Source organism: Leucoraja erinacea, unplaced genomic scaffold (assembly GCF_028641065.1).
Source record: "Leucoraja erinacea ecotype New England unplaced genomic scaffold, Leri_hhj_1 Leri_955S, whole genome shotgun sequence".
NCBI lineage: Eukaryota > Metazoa > Chordata > Chondrichthyes > Rajiformes > Rajidae > Leucoraja > Leucoraja erinaceus.
In genome coordinates this window covers 20,001-30,000 of record NW_026576900.1, presented here as the reverse complement: position 1 = coordinate 30,000, position 10,000 = coordinate 20,001, and the positions used below count along the sequence as shown (strand labels likewise).

Sequence of the window (10,000 nt, the reverse complement as noted above, 5' to 3'; positions counted from 1 at the left end):
CATCTCCCCCCCGCACACGTACGGCTACATCTCGGGGCCACTGGTGTCGGACATGGACACGGACGTGCCGGAGGACGAGGAGGACGAGGAGGAGGAGGACGAGGTTGCGGTGGCGGGGGTTGAGGCGGCCAAGATGCACCAACAGCGCCGGCTGCTCCTACACGGGCTGGAGCAGACTCCCGCCTCCAGCGTGGGAGACCTGGAGAGCTCGGTCACCGGCTCAATGGTCAACGGCTGGGGCTCGGCCTCCGAGGACGAGGGCAACAGCTCCAGTGGCCGCTCCAGCGCCGCCAGCTCCTCCGACGGCTCCTTCTTCACCGACGCCGACTTCGCGCACGCCGTGGCCGCCGCCGCCGAATACGCCGGCCTGAAGGTCGCGCGGCACCACGGGCAAGAACTGGCAGCAGGTACGATCACGCCCGCGCCCAGCCGGCTAGTGGCCGTGTGTGTAGAAGCTTCGGTACACTTTCACTTGAAGATATAGATACATAGACAGGTGCAGGAGGAGGCCATTCAGCCCATCGAGCCAGCACACAATTCAATACACAATAGGCGCAGGAGGAGGCCATTCAGCCCTTCGAGCCAGCACCACCATTCAATGTGATCATGGCTGATCATCCCCAATCAGTACCCCGTTCCTGCCTTCTCCCCATATCCCCTGACTCCGCTATCTTTTAAAGCCCTATCTAGCTCCCTCTTGAGAACTGGAGAGAACCGGCCTCCACCGCCCTCTGTGAGGCAGAGAATTCCACAGACTCACCACTCTCTGTGTGAAAAAGTGTTTCCTCGTCTCCGTTCTAAATGGCCGACCCCTTATTCTCAAACTGTGTGTGTGACCCCTGGTTCTGGACTCCCCCAACATCGGGAACATGTTTCCTGCCTCTAGCGTGTCCAAACCCTTAGTAATCTTATATGTCTCAATAAGATTCCCTCTCATCCTTCTAAACTCCCGAGTGTACAAGCCCAGCCGCTCCATTCTCTCAGCATATGACAGTCCCGCCATCCCGGGAATTAACCTGGTGAACCTACGCTGCACTCCCTCAATAGCAAGAATGTCCTTCCTCAAATTAGGGGACCAAAACTGCACACAATACTCCAGGTGTGATCTCACTAGGGCTCTGTACAAGTGCAGAAGGACCTCTTTGCTCCTGTACTCAACTCCTCTTGTTATAAAGGCCAACAGGCTAAAACTGCACACAATACTCCAGGTGTGGTCTCACTAGGGCCCTGTACAACTGCAGAAGGACCCCTTTGCTCCTGTACTCAACTCCTCTTGTTATGAAGGCCAACATAACCATATAACCATATAACAATTACAGCACGGAAACAGGCCATCTCGACCCTTCTAGTCCATGCCGAACACATAATCTCCCCTAGTCCCATATACCTGCGCTCAGACCATAACCCTCCATTCCCTTCCCACCCATATAACTATCCAATTTATTTTTAAATGATAAAATCGAACCTGCCTCCACCACCTTCACTGGAAGCTCATTCCACACAGCCACCACTCTCTGAGTAAAGAAGTTCCCCCTCATGTTACCCCTAAACTTCAGTCCCTTAATTCTCAAGTAATGTCCCCTTGTTTGAATCTTCCCTACTCTCAGTGGGAAAAGCTTGTCCACGTCAACTCTGTCTATCCCTCTCATCATTTTAAAGACCTCTATCAAGTCCCCCCTTAACCTTCTGCGCTCCAGAGAATAAAGCCCTAACTTGTTCAACCTTTCTCTGTAACTTAGTTGCTGAAACCCAGGCAACATTCTAGTAAATAGATGCCATTGAATGCTAGCTAGCATGGTGTATGTCTTCCTTACTGCCACCGACTGCCACTGAACGTCACGCTTTTCCCCATCTATCTCTCACTCTCTCTCCTCCGCGCTTTAGGACGGAGACACTTCCCTCCCCCGCACCACCCGCGGCCGACCAGCCCCTTCTCCACGGACAGTAACGCCAGCGCTGCTGTGGTGCAGAAGACTCGTCCGGTGAGGAAACAGAAGCAGCCGCTGGGACCCCACCGTGAGGTCTTCTCTGACGGTACGTGTCACCCCGGGCCGACGGACCGGCAAAAAACCCGCAACGGGAGTTTAGTTTAAGTTCCACGCCGTAAAGTTGCGATGTCGTTGTGAAAGTCCAGGACAAGGGGCCACAGTTTACGAATAAGGGGTAAGCCATTTAGAACGGAGACGAGGGAACACTTTTTCTCACAGAGAGTTGTGAGTCTGTGGAATTCTCTGCCTCACATGTCATATGCTGAGAGAATGGAGCGGCTGGGCTTGTACACTCTGGAGTTTAGAAGGATGAGAGGCAATCGCATTAAAACATATAAGTTTATTAAGGGTTTGGACACGCTAGAGGCAGGAAACATGTTCCCGATGTTGGGGGAGTCCAGAACCAGGGGCCACACACACACAGTTCAAGAATAAGGGGTCGGCCATTTAGAACGGAGACGAGGAAACACTTTTTCTCACAGAGAGTTGTGAGTCTGTGGAATTCTCTGCCTCAGAGGGCGGTGGAGGCCGGTTCTCTGGAGAGAATTCTTTCAAGAGAGAGCTAGATAGGGCTCTAAAAGATAGCGAGAGAGAGTCAGGGGATATGGGAGAAGGCAGGAACGGGGTACTGATTGGGGACGATCAGCCGTGATCACAGTCAATGGCGGTGCTGGCTCGAAGGGCCGAATGGCCTCTACTCCTGCACCTATTGTCTATTGTCTATAAATTGAGGGGGGATCTTATAGAAACTTACAAAATTCTTAAGGGGTTGGACAGGCTAGATGCAGGAAGATTGTTCCCGATGTTGGGGAAGTCCAGGACAAGGGGTCACAGCTTTAAGGATAAGGGGGAATTAAGTATTTTAGGACCGAGATGAGAAAAACATTTTTCACACAAAGAGTGGTGAATCTGTGGAATTCTCTGCCACAGAAGGTAGTTGAGGCCACACAGTTCATTGGCTATATTTAAGAGGGCGTTAGATGTGGCCCTTGTGGCTAAAGGGATCAGGGGGTATGGAGAGAAGGCAGGTACGGGATACTGAGTTGGACGATCAGCCATGATCATATTGAATGGCGAATGGTGCAGGCTCGAAGGGCCGAATGGCCTCTACTCCTGCACCTATTGTCTATGTTTCTAAGTACCGGAGAAACTGACGATAGATGCAGAATGCTGGAGTAACTCAGTGGGACGGGCAGCATCTCTGGAGAGAAGGGATGGGCGACGTTTCTGGCCGAGACCCTTCTCACTCCAGTCTTCGGTTTAAACCAGCATCTGCAGTTCCTTCCGACACATTTCGTCTGCTGGAGTGACTGCTTGGCGGCACGGTGGCGCAGCGGGTAGAGTTGCCGCCTCACGGCGCGAGAGACCCGGGTTCGATCCCGACGACGGGCGCTGTCCGTGCGGAGTTTGCACGTTCTCCCCGTGACCTGCGTGGGTTTTCACCGAGATCTTCTGTTTCCTCCCACACTCCAAAGACGTGCAGGTTTGTAGGTTAATTGGCTCGGTGTAAATGTGAAATTGTCCCTAGTGTGTGTGTAGGATAGTGTTAGTGTGCGGGGATCGCTGGTCGGCACGGACTCGGTGGGCCGAAGGGCCTGTTGCCGCGCTGTATCTCTAAACTGAACTAAACTAAACTCAGCGGGTCAGGCAGCATCTGTGGAGCTAAGGAAATAGGCAACGTTTTGGGCCGAAACCCTTCCCCGGGTTTCGGCCCGAAACGTTGCCTATTTCCTTAGCTCCATAGATGCTGCTGCACCATAACTCAGTGGGTCAGGCAGCATCTCTGGAATGAAGGACAATAGACAACAGGTGCAGGAGCAGGCCATTCGGCCCTTCGAGCCAGCACCGCCATTCAATACGATCATGGCTGATCATCCACAATCAGTACCCCGTTCCTGCCTTCTCCCCATATCCCCTGACTCCGCTATCTTTAAGAGCCCTATGTAACTCTCTCTTGAAAGTATCCAGAGAACCGGCCTCCACCGCCCTCTGTGAGGCAGAGAATTCCACAGACTCACAGGAATGGGTGACGTTTCGGGTTGAGACCCTTCTTCAGACTCTTCAGGGCCTCGACTTGAAACGTCGCCCATTCCTTCTCTCCAGAGATGCTGCCTGACCCGCTGAGTTACTCCAGCATTTTGCGTCTATCTTCAGTTTAAACCGGCATCTGCAGTTCCTTCCTACACATTCCATCTACACTAGTCCCACCTTTCAGCATTTAGCCCACATCCTTCTAAACACGTCCTATCTATATACATCTCTAAATGTTTCTTAAATGTTTTGTTAATACCTTCTTGATTACCATATCTGAGCTTCTGATAATGTTAGACATCTTGTTTAACTTGGCATTGTACTCCTGGGTCGACTGGGCTTGTACTCACTGGAATTTAGAAGGATGAGAGGGGATCTGATGGAAACATATTGTAAACAAGATATATAATCCAAGATCACCTTTAATCTCTATGCAATCGATAGCAGCACAGTAGATTGTGAGTTGTCATAGAATCCTGACTGCTTCCAGAACTGAGCACTATAGGAACTGGGGGTTAATATAAATGGTGCAGTAATGTGGGGTTTGTGATGCTAGCCTATTACCATAGGTAGTTATGGATAAACCAATCTACACATATCAAATTTTTAAGGGTTTGGACATGCTAGAGGCAGGAAAAACGTTCCCGATGTTGGGGGGAGGGTCCAGAACCAGGGGTCACACAGTTTAAGAATAAGGGGACGGCCATTTAGGACTGAGATGAGGAAAAACTTTTTCACCCAGAGAGTTCCGAATCTGTGGAATTCTCTGCCACAGAAGGCAGTGGAGGCCGGTTCACTGGATGTTTTCAAGAGAGAGTCAGATTTAGGTCTTTAGGGCTAACGGAGGCAGGGGATATGGGGAGAAGGCAGGAACGGGGTACTGACTGGGGATGATTCAGTCTGGTTCACCAGACTGATTCCTGGGATGTCAGGACTTTCATATGAAGAAAGATTGGATAGACTCGGCTTGTACTCGCTAGAATTTAGAAGATTGAGGGGGGATCTTATAGAAACTTACAAAATTCTTAAGGGGTTGGACAGGCTAGATGCAGGAAGATTGTTCCCGATGTTGGGGAAGTCCAGAACAAGGGGTCACAGATTAAGGATAAGGGGGAAATCTTTTAGGACCGAGATGAGGAAAACATTTTTCACCCAGAGAGTTGTGAGTCTGTGGAATTCTCTGCCACAGAAGGCAGTGGAGGCCGATTCACTGGATGTTTTCAAGAGAGAGTCAGATTTAGCTCTTAGGACTAACGGAGGCAGGGGATATGGAGAGAAGGCAGGTACAGGATACTGAGTTGGATGATCAGCCATGATCACATTGAATGGCGGTGCAGGCTCGAAGGGCCGAATGGCCTCTACTCCAGCACCTATTTTTCTATGTTTCTAACTGCCGGAGAAACTGACTATCGTTGCAGAATGCTGGAGTAACTCAGTGGGACGGGCAGCATCTCTGGAGAGAACGGGGTACTGATTTGGGATGATCAGCCATGATCATGTTCAATGGCGGTGCTGGCTCGAAGGACCGAATGGCCTCTACTCCTGCACCTATTTTCTCTGTTTCTATGTACGGCAGTATTCTCACTATTTTGCATGCAAAAGAAGAATTTCGCGGCTCTTTGCTACACGTGATATTAACAAAACCATTAAAACTTCCTTCCAAACAAAACAATTTAGCTAATGCAGTCGTTAAACACTCCATTCTGAATTCCCGCCACATCCTCTCTGTGCAGCCCAGTTTAAACCATTTAGTAGGCATTCCGACTTGGTTCTGAGTCCTCGCTGAGAGACTTTCCTTGCAATTACGCCAAGCCTTTTATGATTTCGGAAAATGATGTTATGTTTCAGGAAACCGATGTGGTCTTTTTCCACAGCGAGCGAGCGAGCCAGAAACACGATGGGGTGACAATACTCGCTTTAGCCCTGAGAGCTGATGTTGAACAGACCTCTTCAGGGGTCGGACAGGGCGGAAAGCGGCCCTTCAGCCCTCTGAGCCAGCACCGCCATTCAACACGATCGTGGCTGATCATCCAAAATCAGTAACCACCTGCTTTCTCCCCATATCCCTCGATTCCGTTAGCCCCAAGATCTAAATCTGACTCTCTCTTGAAAACATCCAGTGAATTGGCCTCCACTACGATAGTGTTAGTGTGTGGGGCTATCGCTTGTCGGCATGGACTCGGTGGGCCGAAGGGCCTGTTCTGCGCTGTATCTCTAAACTAAACTGAGCTAAATCCCTCTAACCCTTAACGCTGTGCCCTCTTGACTCTGATAACTTGGCCATGAGACAAATTATTTTGACTGTCCACCTCATGTCAGAGTTAAGAGCCCTGTCCCACTGTACGAGTTCATTCCAAGATCTCTCTCGAGTGTAAAAAAAAAATCAAACTCGTGCTAAGCACGGAGAATGAACGTAGCGGGTACGTCGGAGCTCGGGGACGTCTCTTAGCGGCTCGTAACGCTAACGGCAGGTACTCGGGAAAACTCGCTAACGCTGCCCTGTGTTTGTGTTTCAGCGAGTCTCCCAATATCTCCACTGGCCACCCCCCCTCTCCCACATCATAGAATCATAGGGTGATACAGCATGGAAACAGGCCCTTCGGCCCATCTTGCCCACACCGGCCAACAATGTCCCAGCTACACTCGTCCCACCTGCCCCCGTTTGGTCCATATCCCTCCAAACCTGTCCTATCCATGTACCTGTCTAATTGTTTCTTAAACGTTGGGATAGTCCCAGCCTCAACTACCTCCTCCGGCAGCTCGTTCCATACACCCACCACCCTCTGTGTGGAAAAGTTGCCCCTCAGATTCCCCTTTTCCCCTTCACCTTGAACCTGTGTCCTCTGGTCCTCGATTCCCCAACTCTGGGCAAGAGACTCTGTGCGTCTCTCTACCCGATCTATTCCTCTCATGATTTTGCACACCTCTATAAGATCTCCCCTCATCCTCCTGCGCTCCAAACCTCCAACCTCTGCTCTCGCTGCATTTTCCTATCTTTCCGCTTCTCCCTCTCTCACTTTCTCCTTCTGTCCATCCTTTCCACGCTGCCATTTGCTCCCCCTCTCTATCTCCCCGTCTCCTCGTTCTCTCTCTCCCTCTCTCTGTCATCCCATTCCTGCTTTCCACTGCTGTCCATCCTCCTTTGATCTTTTCATTTCTCCCCCTCTCTCTCTCTTTCTCCCCCTCCTTCCTCTCCATTTCCCTCCCCTCCCCCTCATACCACTCACTCACTCACCCCCCCCCATTTTCTCTTCCCACTCTCCATCTCCTTCCCTCTCTTTCTCTCTCTCCCTCTCTCTCCCCCTCTCTCTCTCCCACTCGCTCTCTCTCCCCCACTCTCTCTCTCCCCTCTCTCTCCCCCCTCTCTCTCCCCCCTCTCTCTCCCCCCCTCTCTCTCCCCCTCTCTCTCCCTCTCTCTCCCCCCCTCTCTCCCCCCCCTCTATCCCCCTCTCTCCCCCCTCTCTCTCTCTCTTCCCTCTCCCCCCCTTCTCTCCCCCCCCTCTCTCCCCCCCTCTCTCCCCCCCCCCTCTCCCCCTCCCTCCCCCCTCTCTCCTCCTCTCTCCCCCCCCTCCCACCTCTCCCCCTCTCCCCTCTCCTCCCCCTCCTCCCCCTCTCCCGCCTCTCCCCCCTCTCCCCTCTCCTCCCCTCGCTCTCCTCTCCTCCCCTTCCACCTCCTTCCTCCCCCCCGCTCCTCTCTCCCCCTCATCTCTCCTCTGCACCCTTCTCTCCCCTCCTCTGCCCCCTTCTCCCCTCATCTACCCTTATCTCCTCTCCTCCCCTCCCCTCTCCTCCCCTCTCTCCCTCCTCCTCCCTCCCTCCTCTCTCTCTCCCTCCCCCTTCTCTCACACTCTCCCTCCTCTCCCTCCCCCATTCTCTCTCTCTCCCTCTCTCCCCCCTCCCCTCTCTTCCTCTCTCTCTCTCCCCCTCTCTCTCCCTCTCCCCCCTCTCCCTCTCCCTCTCTCCCCCTCCAACCCCCCCCCCCCTCTCCCCCCCTCTCGGTCCCTCTCCCCCCCTCTCTCCCCCCCCCACTCTCCCCCCTCTCTCCCCCCCCTCTCTCCCCTCCCCCCTCTCTCCTCCCCCCCTCGCCCTCTCTCCCCCCCTCTCTCCCCCTCCCTCTCTCCCCCCCTCTCCTCGTCCTCCCCATCCTCCACCCTCTCTCCCCCTCCCCCTCCCCTCCTCACTCACTCACCTCCTCTCCCCATTCTCCCACACTCTCTCTCTCCCCCCTCTCCCCCTCTCTTTTCCCTCCTCTCTCCCCCTCCCTCTCCCTCCTCTCTCTCTCGCCCCCCTCTCTCACTCACTCTCCCTCTCCCCCCTCTCCTCTCCCCATCCCCTCCCTCCCCCCTCCTCCTCACTCACTCTCCCCCCCATTCTCCAACACTCTCTCTCCCCCTCTCCCTCTCTGCCTTCTCTCCCCACCCACCCCCCATCCCCCTCTTGCACCCCCTCCTCTCCCTATCTAACCCTCCTGGCCTCTCCCCTCTCCTCCATGCCTCGCTGTGTTTAGGCGAGGTGCTGGCACCTTATAATGGAGGCTGTACGTGCGTGAGATCTCCAGTAAGAAACACATCCTGTTCACTTCCAGCTGACAACTAGCTAAATCACAAGTGAAGCTAAACTCTTTGGATCAGCTCACTAGATGAATTCTGTACGTTTGATGGCTCGTAAAAGTCTGGCATTTCCAATTGTAAAGTTTTTATAAGGTAGCGGTGTAATATTAGCAGTGTGCTTTGAAATGTCCCAACCCATCAACTCCCTCCAGACGGGCTGGCACGGGCCATTGTCGGAGAGACCTGGCCTGTCACATAATACCCTGTACAATACCGAGAGGAAATTCAATGTCTTGCTACTAGATTCCTATCCCGGTGGTCTAGATCCGAGATACAGGGCGGAAACAGGCCCTTCTGCCCACCGAGTCCGTGCCGACCAGCGATCCCCGCACACTAACACTCCCCTGTCATATGCTGGGAGAATGGAGCAGCTGGGCTTGTATGCGCTGGAATTTAGAAGGATGAGAGGGGATCTTATTGAAACAAGATTCAAGAGAGTTTATTGTCATGTGTCCCTGTATAGGACAATGAAATTCTTGCTTTGCTTCAGCACAACGGAACACATTAGGCATGACTACAGAACAGATCAGTGTGTCCATATACCATTGTATAAATATCTACACACATGAATAAATAAACTGATCAAATGCAGATAATGGGCTATTAATGTTCAGAGTTTTGTCCGAGCCAGGTTTAATAGCCTGATGGCTGTGGGGAAGTAGCTATTCCTGAACCTGGACGTTGCAGTCTTCAGGCTCCTGTACCTTCTACCTGAAGGTAGCAGGGAGATGAGTGTGTGGCCAGGATGGTGTGTGGGTCTTTGATGATACTGCCAGCCTTTTTGAGGCAGCGACTGCGATAAATCCCCTCGATGGAAGGAAGGTCAGAGCCGATGATGGACTGGGCAGTGTTTACTACTTTTTGTAGTCTTTTCCTCTCCAGGGCGCTCAAGTTGCCGAACCAAGCCACGATGCAACCGGCCAGCATGCTCTCTACTGTGCACCTGTAGAAGTTAGAGAGAGTCCTCCTTGACAAACCGACTCTCCGTAATCTTCTCATGAAGTAGAGGCGCTGATGTGCTTTCTTTATGCATATAAGATTATTAAGGGCTTGGACACGCTAGAGGCAGGAAACATGTTCCCGATGTTGGGCGAGTCCAGAACCAGGGGCCAAACACACACACACAGTTTAAGAATAAGGGGTAAGACATTTCGAACGGAGACGACGAAACACTTTTTCACACAGAGAGTTGTGAGTCTGTGGAATTCTCTGCCTCAGATGGCGGTGGAGGCCGGTTCTCTGTATACTTTCAAGAGAGAGCTAGATAGGGCTCTTAAAGACAGTGGAGTCAGGGGATATGGGGAGAAGGCAGGAACGGGGTACTGATTGGGGATGATCAGTCATGATCATATCGAATGGCGGTGCTGGCTC

At 52.5% G+C, this 10,000-nt stretch overlaps 1 protein-coding gene across 1 annotated transcript in view; it reads left to right on the top strand.

Moving 5' to 3' along the window:
* LOC129695136 (roundabout homolog 1-like) overlaps positions 1-10,000 on the top strand; it is a gene marked incomplete at its 5' end in the record, with an annotated part of 49,065 nt that overhangs the window by 30,431 nt on the left and 8,634 nt on the right. The window contains 2 exons of the mRNA XM_055631901.1: positions 1-407; positions 1,885-2,034. The exon at positions 1-407 is cut by the window's left edge and continues 36 nt beyond it. Coding sequence (XP_055487876.1) covers positions 1-407; positions 1,885-2,034 — 557 coding nt within the window. The remainder of the gene's footprint in view (positions 408-1,884; positions 2,035-10,000) is intronic.